This window comes from Lissotriton vulgaris, chromosome 8 (genome assembly GCF_964263255.1).
Source record: "Lissotriton vulgaris chromosome 8, aLisVul1.2, whole genome shotgun sequence".
In the NCBI taxonomy this organism is placed as follows: Eukaryota; Metazoa; Chordata; class Amphibia; order Caudata; family Salamandridae; genus Lissotriton; species Lissotriton vulgaris.
The window spans coordinates 1225807972-1225827725 of record NC_141696.1 but is presented as its reverse complement, the minus strand read 5'-3'; the positions used below and the strand labels follow the sequence as shown (position 1 = coordinate 1225827725).

Genomic DNA, 19754 nt, shown 5'->3' with positions numbered 1-19754 from the left:
CGTCTCACTGGCCCCCTGCACTCGCCCTGTCAGAGAGAGTGGCTCACGGCAGCCCATGCCTCCAGTTACGTTACTAGACCTGTGGTTCTTTTAGGTCGGGCTGTTGTTGGGAGGATTGTTTTCTTTGGGGGGGGGGGGGGGATGCGCACCCCGCAGCAGTTTCAGGGCCGCCTTCCAATGTGGCCAGTATCAGTCTCTGACCGAAGCCCTACTGAACACCCCAGCCCTCGCAGGTAATGGCGGCTCTAAATGCGCCCCGGGGGGACTTCTGAATCAAGGGCAGGGCCTTGCACAGCAAAGTTGTGGCTGCAAAGCCTGGCGGCCGGGATCAGTGGCGGCGCGTAGACCAGGTCCGGTATCAGCCTTGCAACCAACAGTGTCCACTGTGTAGTGCGAGTATTGTCCGCACGCACTCCTACCAGAGTATGATGCGGCGGGGGCACTAAAGTAGTCGCGGCGAAGCAGCCGCCGGGCAGTCCGACCCCCTCCTCGCCTGCACTGGCCGCACGCAGCGCGACGCACAACGGATCCCTCACCACTCCAGAGCGGTGCTTTGAGGCCCAGCCTCGCGCCTTCCAGTCCGGATTCGCCACTCTTCCCCAGGGACAACCACCGCTGTCGGGCCCGGTCCGTGCACGCTCCGACACTCAAAGCGTCCAGGGAGGGACAAGAGGACTCTGCAATCTCACTTTGGGCTAGGATAAATCAGGATAGTAGCACGGCTTCGGCGGAGCTGTGGGATCAAGCGGCCATCTCGGTCGCCGGCAAGCTCCGCCCCCCATAAATAACGTTAGTTTGCCCAACTTAACTAATCCATGTTTTTTTATTGTTGTTGCAGCGCCCGCTTTCACTATGCAGGCTGCACCTTTTTTTTTTTTTCTCAAGTGCTAGGAGTGACAAGGAGGGGCGAGGAGCAAAGCTTCAAGGCCGCTGACTGGGTGGATTGTACAGCATCCACACTAACTGCAGCGTCTGCAGAAACTGAGCCTTGCAGTGGGGGCTTGCCGAACTGGCTGCTAAGGTTTCAGCTTCCACCACAAACAAGAGAACTCTCCAGATGTATGTGTGTACTGCAGCGTCTACAATGAGAGGAAGCGGTGGAGGCAGCTGTGTAGACGGCCTGATCAAACCTTCTACCTGCAGCAAGCCTCGGGTAACCTTCCGTCTATATGCAGCAGTGCGAGAAGTATCCAGGATCAAAGAGCATTAGGCATTCTCATAAGATTATACGTTGCATAATTTATATCTTAGATCCATTAAATAGCAGCCAAAGCCACTGCGGGCTACGTTGCTGGCTTTGGTTCATCCTACCTCATTGTTTTCCCTGGGACTTTACTGCTGCTGGCAGGATCGTGGCCTTTGCCTGGTGGTGTTAGCCTGCGGCACTGGACAGTTGCAGACCAGGCTCTGAACCAAGGCCCCAGCAGTGAGATGATGCAGGGCTTCACCCATGAGTTATTTTTTACAGTGGTGCCTCTGGGGTTACTGGTTCTAATTAATAACATGCAGATTTCTTACCAATAGAGCGGTGCCTCTGGAAGTGTTTCACACATAGCTGGGCGTGGGCATGCAACAAGTTTAACTTTGCTTCTGTGAACCTGGGAGGGACGTGTCCAGCTTTTTGTTCAGCTGCTTTAGAAGTTGTTTCTTTAAAGGCATTGCTACGTGAATGATGGCTTTGCATAACACAACATGACTGGATGAGACATGATAAAACATAACCTATGGAAGATGAGGATAAAAGGAAGCTAATGCAAACAATTCTTCTTCATTATCGTGTGCACATGGGTACCTGAACCATTTTTCAGAAAAGGGCGGTTCAGTCCATTTCTTAATAGCCTTAGCGGACATAACCAAAACTGAGCAGGTAATTTGTTACTGGATAGTAACCGATTCTTAGAACCTGGATGTTTGCAGCTTATTGTTTAACAGTATTAGAAAGTTTCTTCGTAACTCTGTAAAACAAGCATTTGCAATGCAGTATGTCTTGCATTTACGAGAGTTTGAGCTATTGGCATTGTAAAGGACAATGCCTTTTAATTGTGTTTTGAAAACCTGCAAGCGGTGCAAAAATACTTATAGTCCTTGCTTACGAGAAGGAAGGGTGGCAGTAAAAGGAGTGCAGTCACTGCCAGCCCCGCTTCTTGTACACAATGACGATAAGCACAAAGTACAAGTTTACACACCACTTGCAGGTTTTCAAAACACATAGATGAAAGACATTGTCATTTACAATGCAATAGCTCACACTCGGGCAAATGCGAGACCTATTCCATTGCAAATGCGTGTTTCCTTATGGTTCTACACGAAGGGAGACCAAAAAGAGGAGTGAAAAGGGTATACCTCACCAGGACAGACTGAGAATGGAACAGTACCAGCGCTCAGGGTTACTGTTAATGAATACATTTCCGGATCCAGTCTGACGCCTAGGGATAATTCTAAGGTAAGGAATCTGCAGCTAGATAGTCTATACCAGACAAGGCATTTTCAAAGATAAGTAACTTGTTCTTTAACCCCTTTGATGCTTATGACGGAACGGTTCCGTCATCAGCGTCTGTTGGGCTGTGCTGATGAAGGAACCGTTCCGTCATGACCACACCCGTTTTTCGAATCTTCAGCACAGCGCGAAAATTTGCGCTGCGCTGAAGAGGTTAAAGTGGCTCCACGTTTTTGGCACAGGTATAATCCCAAAACAACTGATGTCAGTACACCAAGTTGGGGCTTCTGAAGACACGTGACATCACTTCTAACGCAGTCGGCGTCGACACAGAAGTGATAGACACCACCTACTGGTACTGCTCGAGTCTCTACCAGATAAGGCGCTTCTGACCGTAAGTAACTTGTCCGATGCCTAGGGAAAATTCTAACGGGGAGGAGTTTGTGGTTAGATAGGGTAATCCACCAGAAACCTTGTTACCAAAGGTAAGTAACTTGTTCATCATGCATGATCTTGTGATTAGGTCAGCACTTTCACTGCTATTTTAAGTGTATGGTATGATCAATCAATAAAGCATTGTGATGTTATTAATTCAATTTTGTGTGGTAAGCAGGTTGCTCTATATAAAAGATGTTTATATAACTGTTTATCTGCACTTCTGATTTATGGGGCTTGGCATTTTTGTCTATAGTTTCTTCTGGAATTCCTTTTCCTAAATCAGCCTTATCTTACGTTTAAATACGGCTGTAGTGATATTTCAATTATCTTTTATTGTGTTTTTCAGACAGATGGTGGCAGTAAAGCAATCTTCTCAAAAGTGATGGTGATAACAAGTAAGTAAATTGACTACTGCTCATAGGTTTAATTCTAGGTTATGATCTTTGGTGAAGCTCAGTGCACAGTATCATTATGAGTCTCCATAAAGGCCGAAAAGACTTAAGATGACTTGGTCAAACTGTCTGATCAGACCAAACACTTTACTTTCCCTCAACTATGCGTTGTGGCTATTTACATCATTTTATGGGTTGGATATATTTGGGATCTCATTCCAGAAGAAGTTATTCAAATGGTCCTGATTCTTGTTTCTGATGGATACTTTAACCAGCAGATTCCTCACCTTCCATGGAGAGTTGGATCAAGTTTATCAAGTGGAGTACAGATAATTTTGTAGACTCTCTCCAGACCCACTTTTCTGATATTTTGCACTGTCATTTCGTTGGCACAACAAGTGTTTGCAGTGGGCATGGTTAAGAGGTAATTGCTGGCTTTGTCAGCTTTTTTATGTCTCCCGGACAAGCCGGCTCACTAAAAGTCCTCAATAGTTAGGTTTCTGAACAGCTTCACCAACAAATTGCTCCCTCCTCCTTTCATAATGCCTCAGTTGGACGTCAACCTTATTTTCAAGCCTTTATGTAATTCCCCTTTGAACCTCTTAACGTTTGCCAGTTGCGATTGGTTACCTTTAAGACCATTTGTCTTGTAGCAATCATGTTAGCTATGCGTGTTTGTGAGTCGCAGGCACTTGGCATCAAGCTCCCTTTCATGGCTTTTCTTTCCTGACAATTTTGTTCTCACAACCAGGACTGCTTTTGTGCACCTTGACAGCCTTCTTTCCTCCTGCACATCCTATAAAGGACAAAGAGAGGCTTCGTAGACTAGACACTAGGACTGTGGTCAGCCTATGTCGACAGAACTACGGAGCCAAGAGTGGATTTCCAGATGTTTATTGACTACGCAGGCAAGATGAAGGCCAAGGCAGTGCACAAGAGAACACTGACTAGGTGGATTATCTTGTGCATCAAAATATGTTATGCTTTGACCCTTTCAAATTTTTGCTGCTTAGATACGGAAGTGTGAAGTAAATGTCACTTCACTCGCTCTGTCCGTCTTCAGGACCTTTTAGTTTAACCAGCCCTTCACCCACCTCCTAGTTAGGTACTGCTTTGGGAATGTGTTCAAAAGGTGAGAAATCTGTAGGTAGAAGCATCCATCAGAAGACAAGGTCACTCATCTCGGGTAACAATCGTTCTGGTATTCCTGGATACTTTGTCTGCAGGTAGATACTGCATCTACCTGCAGATTCCTCACCGCCTCTTCTCCTTTTCAGGCTTGTTACTAAGCCAACTATTTTAATAAGGTCTCAATACTAGCAAATTTACTGCTCCTAACTCAACTGATGTAATTCTCATTTTGTTCACCTCAAGTCCATGTGCAAACTGGATGGGACACTGATGTCCGGGTGCCGTGGGGGGACTTTGGGACTCCAGTGACTTCATTAATGTGTCGCATCTAGTGCAAAAGTGGAGCCAGCGCCTCTACCGGTGTGGAAAGCTATTGAAATGTTTCTGCTTTGATTCCGACGCCTGGGAATATTCAAAAGGTGAGGAATCTGCAGGTATATATAGTATAAACCAGAACTTTCCTCGCCCTGAACCAAGATTCTGGTGAGGAATAGCTGCTCCAAATCCAGTAGTGTTCAAGCAGTACAGAGCTCTGATGGATAGCGGAATGTGAAGCTCTCACAAGAGCTTGTGACTTAATCCACACTTAGCCTAGGGTGTAAGCCTCCAAATCCAGGTCTTCTATATTCTGATCATACTCAGGAAAATGTTTATCTTAATCTGTCCCCAAATTAGCCCCTATTTCCGCCTCTTAATTAAAAAGTCTTCTCACCATAGCTACCTTTAGATCATTTCCTAACTTCAATCGTTTGGGATCGGGGTGGCTAACATTTACAGTCTTCAGAAAGGTTAACAATCCTGCACAATGTATCGGAAAGGTAGGGGTAGAGAATCACTTCGATGCGGTGTGCATGGATCACCGCCGCATGTGCTGTTGGTAAAGTTTTATTCTCTGCCCCTGAGGAACTCTGAATTTATCGCCTCTCCAGTGTCCCATCTCCCTTAGTATTTTTGTATGTTGATTCTCTGGTAAGAACGGTTGGCCCACCTATAACTGCTATCTTATTCCATTTGTTATCTTACTGATTTGGGTTATCATGACACCAATAATATACATTTGGTGTCCTAATTTCTTTACATTTCCTGAACATTTCAGGAATCTCTGTACTTTTCACACTCCCAGTTAACTGTTCTCCTCTTTACCTCTTCTTTTGTTGTCTCTTTCTCCACTTGATAGTTTTCCATCTCCTGTTTGGTGTGTGTTGCTTTAGATATTTGTGCAACAATGCCCCTTTATGTGTTTATTTGCCAGTAATGTTTTGTGTAAGTCTTTCCCAGTGTAAAAATATTAATTTTAATTAATTTTAATGAAAAAAGAAAATAATCTTCAAGCCCAATCAACATGTACCAAGATAATGAACAACTTGTTTGTTGAGCTTCAAAACTACTGCACTTAACCATTGGGTCTTTTATAGACTTACATGCTTGAACCCATCCTCGTCAAGCTGGAAGTCTCACTTTAGCTTTATAATAGCTTCATGAGACTAAACGCTGCCTGAAAGGTTTTATACATTGTCACTATAGTAGTAAAGTATTGTATTGGAAAAAAGTCAAACTCCTGTCAATGAGGTGAAAGTCTTTTGAACTCCACTCTCCCTAGATTCCACCATCCCTCAGATTTGTACTACACATGGTTGGGGGAAGGAGGTCCCTCACAGCTCTGCCCTCTTAGGTTATTTTTTTCCAGGATTTTCCTCTCTGATCATGTTCTTCCACTGGATTACTTCATTCTTTCTAGCTCCTTTTATTTTAAGCTCTCTATCCGTAAAGCTTGACCCAATGTAATGTTTGTGTTTTTGTGGCATGGACTGCAAAGAAGCTTTGGTTCAGGTCCTGCGGGAAGAAGCATGTTTTCTCTCAGGAATCGCCACATGTAGTCAGTGTACTGCTTTTATCCAAAACATTATTCAAAAAGACTGCAAGATATGCAGAAATGTTTTTTCAAAACCCTAAATGGCCTTGATGCGGCTTTAAAAGGCAGCTAGGTGAGGTGCAGTAAGCACACATTTCAGGGAGAAGTCCATTCGAAATGCTCGCCTTGTAGGCAAGAAATCTATGAAAACATAGATAATGAGTGGTCCATAAGATGGCATCAGTTGACCACCTTATAATGCTTTCTGCAGAGTACTCCTTGCAGGCCACAAAGAAGTTGCAACATCAGGTCAAACATGCATTCTAAAGCTCCTTGTAAAGCCAAGATCCTTTGTGGATGTTGTCAACAGGACACAGAGGAGAATTCCCTGGATGACGGTCAGTTTGGAATCGTTAGGAGTTCTAGACAATTTAAACTTAAAGTTTAGGAATAGGAAGACTAACGATGATGGTGATATAGGTCAGGATCTGGGTCATGACGACAAGGTTTCCCAGAGTAAGCATGTCTGTCACTTATATTGCCAGGGCAAAGAGAATATCAACTAGGAATATGGATACTTACACTATAATCTCAAATAATACTCAAACTTCATACTGACCTTATCAACACTCATCACTGCATGATGACTGACTCTTTTTCAAGGTTCTTTGTTCTTGTTCAACTACCTCAGCCACCACCTTCGGAGCAAACACAACTACAGCCATCTTCACCAAACCTGTGAATCTAGGGGAAAACAGAGAGAAAGAACAGGCCATTCTCTGAGAAGTAGTGTTGGTTGCAATGATTTTTTTGATCAATGAATGTAGCAGTTACAGGTTTTATGCTGCTGGTGGAAGCAGTGGTCCCTGGGTGACATAGAAGAGTCAGATGCACCACTTTCTGCTCTGAAGTTCAAAATTGTGTTAATTGTAGACATGACCTTTGATGGGGCCTTGTGCATCTGCCATATGGGTGACTATTCTTCACGCTAACAAGGATGGCAAGAACAAAGCCAAGTCAAAATCACTCTAGTACAAGAGACAAATGCATTTACAGGAGTCCAGAGGTACATGTATACCCTTATTTCTGGAGATATTTCAGGCCCATAGCTCCCAACAGCAGCAAGTGCCATATCTCTAGCAGAAATACTCCAGTAGATTATAGAGCCTATCTGGCTCCTCACATACCCTACAACTACCCAAGAAAAGGGGTCTCATCCAAACAAAGCAGAAGGACAAGCCAAGATGCTGCTGACAGTTTACACGCACTCACAACATTGTCACTCCATCCCAGCCCTCTGGGACCATTAATTAGGAGGATTTACAGCTACTACATAGAAAGGGCTACCATCTAATCAGATAAGTACTTCATTTGGTTTGATTTGGGTAGGTGCTTAAGTTTGTTCACAGACCACTTAGACTACCACCACGCAAAACAGTATGTCACCAGGTCGATCACTGCAAAACCAACATCCTATCCATGCCCCAGCATGGGTCATTGGAGCCCATCCACAAATTACAGCAAAACAGTGTTATCCAGTATTGGATCAGTCATAGATTTACATGCTTGAACCATTCCTCATTTGTCGAAGTGGGAGTCCCTCGGTACCATAGTAAAACAGTATGTATAAGCATCATAGGCTGTAATGGCATTAGGCCATCAGTTTATTTGCCTATGGTGCTAGCATCCTCTAGAACACTCCCAAAAGAGGCTGATTCCTTCAGTTTTTCACTGCACATCGTGTGTGAAGGGAGTTTCTCTGAGCTCTGCTCTCATTTCTTCAAGAAAGATATTGAACGCTTTTTCTACTACTACAATGTCTGACAGAAAAGGCCTTTTCTGTCCTTGTAAGACCTGTGGAAAGAAAAGGGTACATGTTGATGACCCACACAAGGAATGCTGTTACTGAATCTACCCCCAGCACAAAGTAAAAGAGTGCAAGATTTGTCCCTCTTTCTGCTCAAAAACATTGGACAGGGAAGGGAGGCTGCTCTTATGGCTTCAAAAAGGCAAACCTCAGATAACATCTTCTGAGGAAGACAGCGACACCTCTTCTAGGTCTCACAAGAGAGCAAGGTCCCATGAAGGGACTTCTGAGTAGAGCAGGAAATCCATGAAGACTTCTCATCAGGCTAAGAACTCTGAGAAAAAGGAGAAGCAAAAACAACTCTCCTCAGAGATCTAGGCCTTCTAACTGGAATAGAAATCACTATCATGCCTCCTTTTCAGACCCGTCGGCGACAAGGCCCAGTCGAACCCAAAATCAATAGCAAGATCGTCAACGACGACGTTACAACTTTCTCATCATCGAGATCATCAATGGCTAAAACGACAACATCCTCCATATATGCTCTCAACTCCTCAAGGAAAATTGCGTCCTCAACTAAGATCAAGTTGACGCGATCCCGTTGACAATGACGAATCCATCTACGAGTGGCACATCATCAGTGAAGGATACTTACATTGCTTTGACTACAGCACCTTCGATGCCACTGCTGACGAGGATCAAGATTACAGGGCTCAAAAAATCCACTCGCCCACTTGCAATGTCGAGCAAGATTTAATCAGGAGAAGCGATTTCTAGAGGCTATTCGCCCATTCTGGCGAGATGACAACAGGTGTTCTGCTTGCTCACTAAGCGAATGAGCAATAAAGATGCCTTTAAATCTGATCTTTTCACATTTGCTCCGCTTTGAGAGACAGAGGTAAAAAGTCAGTTTGTCTTCCTAGATTTATTTTTCTTTCTGACTAAAGTTCGAGGATTTTGTAAAGTGAACTGTGACAATTGAACTGTGCAAAGCATATTAAATGAAAGGCTGTAAGATGTCGGGCCTTCTCTCTAAGACTAGACTGGAATAGCTAATAAGTGAACTGTTTAAACATTTAAAATCTATTTCACTAGTTATAAAGACACCTTTTTGTAATTCTATGGTTATTTTTTTATAGGATCAAAACAAATGAGAACACTACTTGGTGATGTGCACATTTTAAACATTTTTACTGAAACCCAATTTCCAAACATTGTTTATGCGCTATTAGTAAAACTGCATCTTAGTAGGAAAGTTTCATTACCATTTCAATGGGAAATATGCTATCTGTAAATGACAGTGTACTGCCACATCACTTATAAAAAAAGTTGTTTTTAAACATGAACTGAGAATTAATATTACTGCTCCTGCCCAGATGACAATGCTATTAGTGAACTAAGAGGCAAGCCCGGGATCATGTGTACCCTATATATGGGCTTGATTCTAGTTATACATGAAGAAAACATTTAGTCTAGTAAACAGAGTTTTTTTGTACAGCAGGAAAAGTGAACTTGCATATTTGAAGGTGCTCTCTTAAGTAATAATAAAGATAAAGGCGACTCCATAAAACAACATATTTGCCTAGGATCACACAGTTGGACAACAGTTCACGTGTCAAGCACATTACAGTTGGGTCGAATAGATTATTCAAGTTACTAGACCTGCAGGTCTAGTAAACTTTTTATGATTTTTCGAGTCCTCAAGACCTCATTAGGTCATGAGGTACTTCGCCCAGCAAAGCGTCACCTCCACCTCCAAGCCATTTACTGGACCTTGATGATTCCTTTCGGCCCAGTTGACAGCCCTTCGGAGCTGCACCTGAAATGCTAGGGTGAAGGTGATGACTTTGATGAAGAAAGACGGTAATATCAAGGCTAGTATCCTCCTCCTACTGAGAGACATTGAGCCCTTCAGATACTTCACCTAGACAGGATGATGTACAAGTGGCTAGATCAGGAGTCTCCAACCTTTTCTGTAACAAGAGCTGCTTGTGCTAAATGAATACCATCCTGAGCTACTGTTATTACAATTGTAATTGCGAGCATATCAGACAAGGTTACATTAGCAAGAACCCCATGCAAAATTACAAGCAGTGAACACCTCCGTGCCATAGATCGGGTCGCCTCCAGTAATGTAAAAAATAATGTAGCAATTTGGAACTCCTTTACATGGGTAATGAATAAAAAACATAGCTGTAACAAACCTGTCACCAAGACAATAAATTAGTCCTAAGTCTCCAATATGCTGCCTGATTTATCACTCCGATATCATCTTTAGATTTTTTTTTTTTACAAAACCTGTAATTTTCTTCAAAACATCAGCTTATGAGTTCTGAAAATACACAATTGTATCTCATTTGCACTCTTTTCAATTTTGGTATACATATATTACTTCAACCTGGCAAAAGCTTCTAATTTGTTAGGCTATGCTGTACGCAGGAGAGCTACCTACAGGTAGCTGGAGATCTGCCAGTAGCTCACAAACTACTCGTTTAAGAAGCCTGGCGTAGGTCCTTGGTCCCGGATCTTCAGGCTATGCTCACTGACTACAGGAACCTTTTTCTGCAACCTCCTGAAAAATAATCAGTGGCATCACCAAAGAAAGTGTCTGCTATTACTCCAGCACTTATCTCTCCACCACTCCTAAAATGACGCCTGCTTCCCATATAGCAGCACCACCGAGGGACGATCCATCATCATCTGATGACGACAGAGAGGAAGGCGAGATTCCCGAGCCTCCGTCTCCACTAGATGACTGGGATGACCACATCATACTCACACCGTCCCCACCTCCTCAACAGCCTGTCGATTCGCCATCAGAGGTTTTCATAACCTGTTGTAAAGAGCGGCAACCAAGTAACCACCTCCCTATATCATTTAAGCAGACCTTGATGATTTCATGGAACAAACAGACAGTCCGGGCTGTACCCAATATTGACTGGTCTGGTGAGAGGGTGTAAAGATAATGAAGAAACCTGCCAAAGTGGTGGCTGAGCAAGAAATACAGGGCCCTAGAGGATTCCCCTGCATGTCTGACAGGACACCCCAAACCCAATTGTCATTTCTCAAGCACATAACGTAGATCCAATAATCTGTTGGCTCCTATATCTGCGCCGCCAGCCAAAGAACAGTGGCGTTTAGACAATATCAGCAAGAGGTTTTCCACCATTTCTACCATCACAGTTCTTGCGGCCAACTCCCTGGCTATTCTGGGCAGCTATGACCAGCAGATGTGATCAGATATCAGTTCCCTCATTGACCTCATACCGGAAGAAAAAACATGTGAAGCCAAGAAGATCTTACAGGAAGGCAAGCGTACATCCTCTGAGATTATAGAATGTGCCATGGACATCGCCTACACCGGCTTCTGTTAACTGGCACACGCAGCTGTCCTAAGGCACCAGGGATGGCTTAAGGTGCCATTTTCTAGGCACAAAGTCAAATGTAATATCCTTGACATGGTGTATGATGGAGACACACTGTTTGGCAAGCCCATTGATGACCCTCTTCTTGCTATTTAGCCGGACACTGACACAGCCAAATCCTGTGGCAACCTCCAGTACAAGAAGTTGCCTTTTCGGGGGGCATGTCGGTGAAGTTTATCAACCTACAAGGTGGCTCCCAACAATACCAGTCCTACCAGCCCCAATACTGGTCCGTGTTCCAACAGCAGACAAACCATCATCAGCGGGTTTCTCTAAACAAGACCCTTCCGAGAATGCCACCACCTTAGTGCAGGGACACAGGTCGCAAACAGTGACCAAAATCCAGTTATCAGCTACACCACCACCTTCTCAGTCCGTGGGTGCGATTGTCGTCAATTACCTCTATCATTGGAAAAGCGTCACGGTAGACAGATGGGTATTGGACCTCATATCTATGGCCATCCCCTGGATTTTACAGAAAGACCACCCAACAATCCACTTAGGGGAGCACGCCTCCTCATCTTTTCTACTCCCAATTTTTTGTCAAACACAAGAAATCAAGGGAAGACCCATCCTAGATCACAGAAAGATAAACACATTCCTTTGCAAGCAAACTTTTTGGAGGATTACTCACTCGGACATCCTTCACCTCCTGTACAGCGTAGACTTCATGACCTCTCTAGACCTGGAAGATGCATATTTCCAAATCCTCATTCATCCTAAACCCCACACATCTCCACTTCACTGTAGCTGGTACCCATTACTAATCCAGAATCCTCCCATTCAGCCTCCAGTCAGCCCCTTGCATATTCACCAAATGTTTGGCCCTGGTAGCAGCCACTCCGAGGAAGCAAGGTCATCAGTTATTCCCCTGCCTAAACGACTGGCTGCTAAAAGCTTCAACTTCAAGGCAAGCTGCCAGAGCTGCGAAAGCCTACCTGTCATGGTTTCTCAAGCTGGGTCTAACTCGACGAAAATCCTCAACTACTCCCCGTCAAAGGTTGCCGTTTTGGAGCCAACCTAGATACAACTCCAAACAAAGCCGCTTTCTTCCAGGAAAGACAAAGGAGACTAGCAGACTTGGCTCACAAAATCTCAAGAAAAAAGTATATTTCAGTGAGGCTGTTTAAATTGCTACTGGGCATATTTTCTTCTACAATCAACTAAGTTCCGCTGGCATGCCTCAAGATGAGACCATCGCAGGAAGAAATGCAGCTTGTTGGACAGCCCTCGTGGAAGGCCCGCTCCCTCCCCGCATGGCGGGGCCCGGACCCCTGCTCTCCCTGTATCCAAGACCAGAACCATCCCGGCAACCCACCGGGGCAACCCGCGGCCCGTCCATAACGGAACTCCAGCTCCTGAACACCCCAGTATCGGCTGGCCCGGGCCCCCGTCAGTACCACTGCCCCGGCCCAGCCGCCATCTTTGGACACTACACGACAAGGCCGCGTGGCCTCGGCTCGACCCCAACCCTGGGCCCGGCCAGGCCCCGACATCGAGGCACCACCCTCCACCCAGGAGGTGAAGAGACCACTTGGCAGGTCAATGGGAGAAGGAGTGTCAATGGCTCCCCTCCGCCAGGTGTCGATCGCCCCCGGCCTCCCCGGGCGCTGGCTCCACCCCCCTGCTGGGTGTCTGGACTCCCTCATCCCGGACCTCCCGACCTCCAAGTGCGAGGGTCCGGACATCAAAGGAGGCCAGACCTATAACTGGGGCAGCTCCAGAGCAGGAAGTTAGTTGTATCCTGGAGTCGAGAGACACCGAGACAAACTCATCCTTGGAGGCCTGCTGGCGCTGCCGCGGCCCTTTCTTGTGAACCATCTTCGAAGCCTGCTGGCGCTGCCGCGGCCCTCTTCCACGTGAACCATCGTCCTAGCCTGCTGGGGCTTCCGCGGCCTTCCTCGTCGTGAACCATCTTCCTAGCCTGCTGGCGCTGCCGCGAGTATCATCACCTCGAACCATCCTCGTAGCCTGCTGGCGCTGCCGCGGCCCTCATCTCCTCGAACCATCTTCGTAGCCTGCTGGCGCTGCCGCGGCCCATCTTTGCGGACCCCCAAGCTCGAGGATTGTGAGCTTCACCTCTTGCTGCTCCCGTACCGGACCGGTGCTAAGACTGTCCCGCTACCCCTTTTCCCTACAGAGACTAGAATTGGCAGGATCCTCGTGTCCTGGTCCCACTGTATCGTTTATCACCTTGCCTCAATATTCTTATATAAAGTGTGCAGAACTCATCCTTGTGTGGTGTCCATCTGTGGGGGGGGAAGTTACTTGTCTGTACGATCACCGGAGACGGCCCTCACCGGAGGCCTCTCCCCCTGTACTCAGCCGACCCTCCGGGTCTCCGTCTAACATTGGTGGCCAGCGGCGCGATCCGAGCCGACGCATAATCGTACAGAGAGTAACTCACCCCACCACACACAGCCACCATGACGACAAAAGAGAGTGGAACAACGGAAAAATTCCTGATGGAAAAAACTGGAAGAATACAGCCACAGAGAACTAAAACAATTCTGCATAGAACTGGGCATTGCTACCACAGGACTGAGCACAAAAGATGACTTCAAACACGCCTTGGAATCTTGGGCGGAGTCGGGTACGGCCGTACCCCAAGACCAAAGCCTCGAGACCACCGAAACAAGCACCGCTCCTACAGAAGAAAGAAGACCGGGTCTCTCGCCGGAGGAGGCCCGGGAACGGGAGAAGAGCCGGCTCCACGAATTGGAACTGGCTCGACTTCGCTTAGATGGAGAGCTCAAATTGGCGGAACAAAAAATAACTTTAGAACACTTACGGCTCCGAGAGGAGCGAGAAGAGAAACAGAGACAGAGAGAGCTGGAAGAGAAAAAACTAGCCTACGAGCATGAGCGCAACTTGAAGGAACTAGAGATTCGGAGGCAGAACAAAGATCTCGGGGTCCCCGGGCACCCGAGCCCCCTGTCACTACGGACCCCAAGGTCCACATCCCCAAGGATGTTGTCAGAGAATATTACCGGAACGATGATATCCAGCAATGGTTCAAAGCCTACGAAGTAGCCATGACCTCCCACCGGATCCCACGGAGCGTCTGGGGAGCCGGGTTATGGGGGAGGTTTGTCAACGAAGGGCGACACGCCCTACTGCAACTCCCGGACCATCAGATGACGTACTACGACCACATGAAAGCCGCCCTCCTCACTCGATACGGACTCACGCCCGAGATGTACCGCCAGAGGTTCCGCGACTGCAAATGGATCCCGGGTACGACTTTGGTGGAGTACGTGAACTTCTTTAGCCGAGCCTTCGAGGGGTGGATCAAGGGCAGCAAGGTGACCACTTACGAGCAGCTCTTTGACCTTATTGTATGGGAGCACCTCTCTAATAACTGCTTCGTCGAGCTCAGGCAGCACCTCCTTGACAGTAAACTGACTGAACCTCGGCAACTCGCCATCGAGGCAGACCGATGGGAGAGCACCCGAGTTTTCCGAAATTGGCCCAGCGAACAGAACCGAGCCTCCCAAGGGCCCCATCGCCCCCGAGGGGGAGGAGGAAGCCAGGGTCGGGGCAGAGACACCGTCCCGGTGGCTCCCACCAGCAACACCCCGTCCCCGGCCGGAAGAGGAAGCCCTCCGACGCGACCAGGGTTCCGCGCCAACGTTACCTGCCACCGATGCCAACGACCCGGCCACTACGCCAATGATCCCAACTGCCCGAAAAACCAGAGCCCCATGCCCGCCAGGTCGCTGCCGCCGCCCTGGGAGAAGAACAAACCCAAGAAGACACTGAAGAGTACGAGCCAGACCAGCCCGAGTGGGAACCAGCAGCCATGTCCCTGGTCTGCCTAGGGGAAAGAGACCTGATCCCGCGGGCACCTCTTCCCGCCAACACGCAGAAGTACAGCCAGTGGGTCAACATTGATGGGCACCGGGCTGAAGCCCTCCGCAACACAGGGGCCAGTGTGACCGCAGTCCGCTGCCATCTGGTGACCCCGGACCAGATCTTACCAAATATCCTTTGCCCAGTACGGTCGGCCGATAACTCCGAGAGCCTGTGTCGGATGGCCTGCGTCCCCTTCGAGTGGGGAGGGGTATCCGGAATGCTAAAAGTGACTGTCCGCAACGATGCCCCCGTGGACTGCCTCCTGGGGAACAACCTCGAAAGTTCTCCCTGGTCAGCCGTTGAGCGGAGAGAGCACCTGGGGATGCTGGGCCTCCCGGAATGGGTCTGCTTATCGACCCGGTCCATGGCCGCCCGCGCCATCCCCAGTCCCGAAGAACCAGAATGGCTGGAACCCCCTCCACCGGTCGTCCAAGAAGGAGCAACCCTGGAATCCAGTTCCCCGAAGTCCAGCGAAGAAGGACTTGATCAGTTCCGGGACCTTCCAGAACTGGCCCAGTGGCGTCAAGAGGGTGGCCCCACTCAGGAACAATTCCGACAGGAGCAGAGAACATGTCCCTCCCTCGAGGGACTCCGACAGCCAGCCCTCGCCCAGAGCACAGGAGACACCTCGGGGGCCCACTGGATTTATTGGGACAATGACCTGCTCTACTGTGAGCAAAAGATTGCTGAGCTGGTGGCCAGCCGGGTGCTGGTGGTCCCCCTCCGCTTCAGAGACTTCCTCTTGAACCTAGCCCACGATGTGCCTCTTGCCGGACACCTGGGGCAAGACAAAACGTACAGCCGCCTGGTGACCCACTTCTACTGGCCCAAAATGCGGAATGATGTAACAAACCACTGCCGGGCCTGCCCAACCTGCCAGGCCAGCGGGAAGAGCAGCCGAAAGATCAAAGCACCCTTGCAGCCCTTCCCCATCGCCACCACCCCGTTTGAACGGGTGGGAATAGACATTGTGGGGCCCCTGGAGCCCCGAACAGCACAAGGACACCGGTTCTTCCTGGTCCTGGTGGACCACGCCACCCGCTATCCTGAGGCCATTCCTCTTCGGACCGTGACGGCGCCCGTGGTAGGCCGAGCCCTGATGGGGATCTTCTCTCGGGTGGGCTTCCACCGGGAAGTCGTCAGCGACAGGGGCACAAACTTTATTTCTAAATACATGAAGTCCCTCTGGCAACAGTGCGGGGTCACCTACAAATTCACGACCCCCTATCACCCGCAAGGAAATGGGCTGGTCGAGCGGTTTAACCGCACCCTCAAGGGGATGATCATGGGCCTGGAAGAACCCCTATGTCGCCAATGGGATGTGCTGCTCCCGTGCCTCCTGTTCGCATACCGAGAAGTCCCCCAGAAATCCCTGGGCTTCAGCCCATTCGAACTCCTGTATGGACACCCCGTCCGGGGTCCCCTCAGCCTGATCAAAGAAGGGTGGGAGGTGGCCCCTCAGAAGACTCCTCCGGATGTATACAAGTATCTCCTGACCCTCCGCAACCAGACCCGGCGATTCAGGGAACTCGCCAAGGCCAACCTTGAAGCCAGTCAGGAGGACATGAAGCGATGGTATGATCAGCATGCCTCCTCCATCGAGTTCGAGCCGGGACAACAGGTCTGGGTGATGTCCCCGGTTGAACCCTGCGCCCTACAGGACAAATGGACGGGGCCCTTCAAGGTGGTAGAGCGCAAGGGCCCAGTCACCTACCTGATCGACATGGAGTCACCCCGGAACCCCCTACGGGTCCTCCACGCCAATAGACTCAAACCCCACTTCGTACGCTCGGAACTCAGCCTCCTGATGGCTACCGATAGTGGGACTGAAGAAGACTCCGAGCCCCTTCCTGACCTACTGAGAACGCTCAAGAAGGACGGCTCCGTGGAAGGGGTCAGACTCTCCGATGCCTTATCCTCAGAGCAACGCCAAGACTGTCGAGACCTTCTGCTCCAATTTGCCGACCTGTTTTCCCTCATCCCCGGGGTCACCCCCTGGTGCCTTCACAACGTAAATACCGGGGATAGCCCCCCTATTCGACACAGGGCGTACCGAGTGCCGGATCGAGTGCGCGCCTGCATCCAGACAGAGGTCTCCAAAATGCTGGCTCTGGGAGTGATCGAGCCCTCTGACAGCCCCTGGGCCAGCCCAGTCGTGCTGGTCCCCAAGGCGGCCGCCCCGGGCGTTGCCCCAGAGCTCAGGTTCTGTGTGGACTATCGGGGTCTGAACGCCGTTACCAGAACCGACGCTCACCCCATCCCCCGGGCGGATGAGCTGATTGACCGCATGGGGGCCGCCCGCTACCTGAGCATCTTCGATCTAACAGCGGGCTACTGGCAGATCGGCCTCACCCCAGGGGCCCAAGAGCGATCCGCCTTCTCTACCCCGGATGGCCACTACCACTTCAAGGTGATGCCCTTCGGCATGAAAAACGCCCCAGCTACCTTCCAGAGACTCGTGAACCAGGTACTGGCAGGCCTCGAAGAATTCAGCGCCGCCTATCTGGACGATATTGCTGTGTACAGTCGCCACTGGGCAGACCACCTCCTCCACCTCCGGGAGGTCCTGCATGCCCTCCGGCAGGCCGAGCTCACCATCAAGGCCAGCAAATGCCAGATTGGCCAAGGGTCCGTGACCTACCTATGACACCAAGTGGGGAGCGGTCTGGTGGCCCCCCTCCAGCTCAAGATCGCTGCCATCCAGGCCTGGAAGCCCCCAGTCACCCAAACCGAGGTCTGAGCCTTCTTGGGGCTCACCGGGTACTACCGGCGGTTTGTAAAAGACTATGGCAGCATTGTGGGGCCCCTCACGGAACTCACATCCAAGAAAAACCCCAAAACAGTCAACTGGACTCCGGACTGTCAGGCGCCCTTTGAGAAATTGAAGTCCGCCATGTGACCGCCCCCGTGCCCCAGGCCCCCGACTACAGCCGGTAATTCATAGTACAGACGGACGCCTCAGATCATGGCATTGGGTCCGTCCTCTCTCAACTCAACACCGAAGGAGTCGATCAGCCAGTGGCCTTCATCAGCCGACGCCTGCTGGACCGAGAACAGCGCTGGAGCACCATCGAGCGGGAGGCCTTTGCCGTAATATGGGCCCTCAAGAAGCTCCGGCCCGATCTCTTCGGTACCCACTTCCGGGTGCAAACGGATCACCGACCCCTGCAATGGCTGATGCAGATGCGGGGAGAGAACCCAAAACTGTTGCGCTGGTCCATCTCCCTGCAGGGGATGGACTTCACTGTGGAGCATCGTCCAGGCCATGACCACGCCAACGCAGACGGCCTGTCACGCTTCTTCCGCCTCGGCGAGGAGAGTACCCAAGAGGATGGGTGACTCTCCCTGCCTTCAGCTGGGGGGACGCATGTTGGACAGGCCTCGTGGAAGGCCAGCTCCCTCCCCGCATGGCGGGGCCCGGACCCCTGCTCTCCCTGTATCCAAGACAAGAACCATCCCGGCAACCCACGGCCCGTCCATAACGGAACTCCAGCTCCTGAACACCCCAGTATCGGCTGGCCCGGGCCCCCGTCAGTACCACTGCCCCGGCCCAGCCGCCATCTTTGGACACTACACGACAAGGCCGCGTGGCCTCGGCTCGACCCCAACCCTGGGCCCGGCCAGGCCCCAACATCGAGGCACCACCCTCCACCCAGGAGGTGAAGAGACCACTTGGCAGGTCAATGGGAGAAGGAGTGTCAATGGCTCCCCTCCGCCAGGTGTCGATCGCCCCCGGCCTCCCCGGGCGCTGGCTCCACCCCCCTGCTGGGTGTCTGGACTCCCTCATCCCGGACCTCCCGACCTCCAAGTGCGAGGGTCCAGACATCAAAGGAGGCCAGACCTATAACTGGGGCAGCTCCAGAGCAGGAAGTTATTTGTATCCTGGAGTCGAGAGACACCGAGACAAACTCATCCTTGGAGGCCTGCTGGCGCTGCCGCGGCCCTTTCTTGTGAACCATCTTCGAAGCCTGCTGGCGCTGCCGCGGCCCTCTTCCACGTGAACCATCGTCATAGCCTGCTGGCGCTGCCGCGGCCTTCCTCGTCGTGAACCTTCTTCGAAGCCTGCTGGCGCTGCCGCGGCCCTCTTCCACATGAACCATCGTCCTAGCCTGCTGGCGCTGCCGCGGCCTTCATTGTCATGAACCATCTTCCTAGCCTGCTGGTGCTGCCGCGGCCCTCATCACCTAGAACCATCCTCGTAGCCTGCTGCCGCAGCCCTCATCTCCTCGACCCATCTTCGTAGCCTGCTGGCGCTGCCGCGGCCCATCTTTGCGACCCCCAAGCTCGAGGATTGTGAGCTTCACCTCCTGCTGCTCCCGCACCGGACCGGTACTAAGACTGTCCCGCTACCCCTTTTCCCTACAGAGACTAGAATTGGCAGGATCCTCGTGTCCTGGTCCCACTGTATCGTTATCAC

At 50.0% G+C, this 19754-nt stretch overlaps 1 protein-coding gene across 3 annotated transcripts in view; it reads left to right on the top strand.

Moving 5' to 3' along the window:
- The window catches only part of PDS5B (PDS5 cohesin associated factor B), a 772490-nt gene that overhangs the window by 358491 nt on the left and 394245 nt on the right, over nt 1–19754 (top strand). For all 3 annotated transcript variants that reach the window (XM_086935125.1, XM_086935124.1, XM_086935126.1), the window contains exon 15: nt 3222–3270. In XM_086935125.1, the coding sequence (XP_086791251.1) occupies nt 3222–3270 (49 nt within the window). The remainder of the gene's footprint in view (nt 1–3221; nt 3271–19754) is intronic.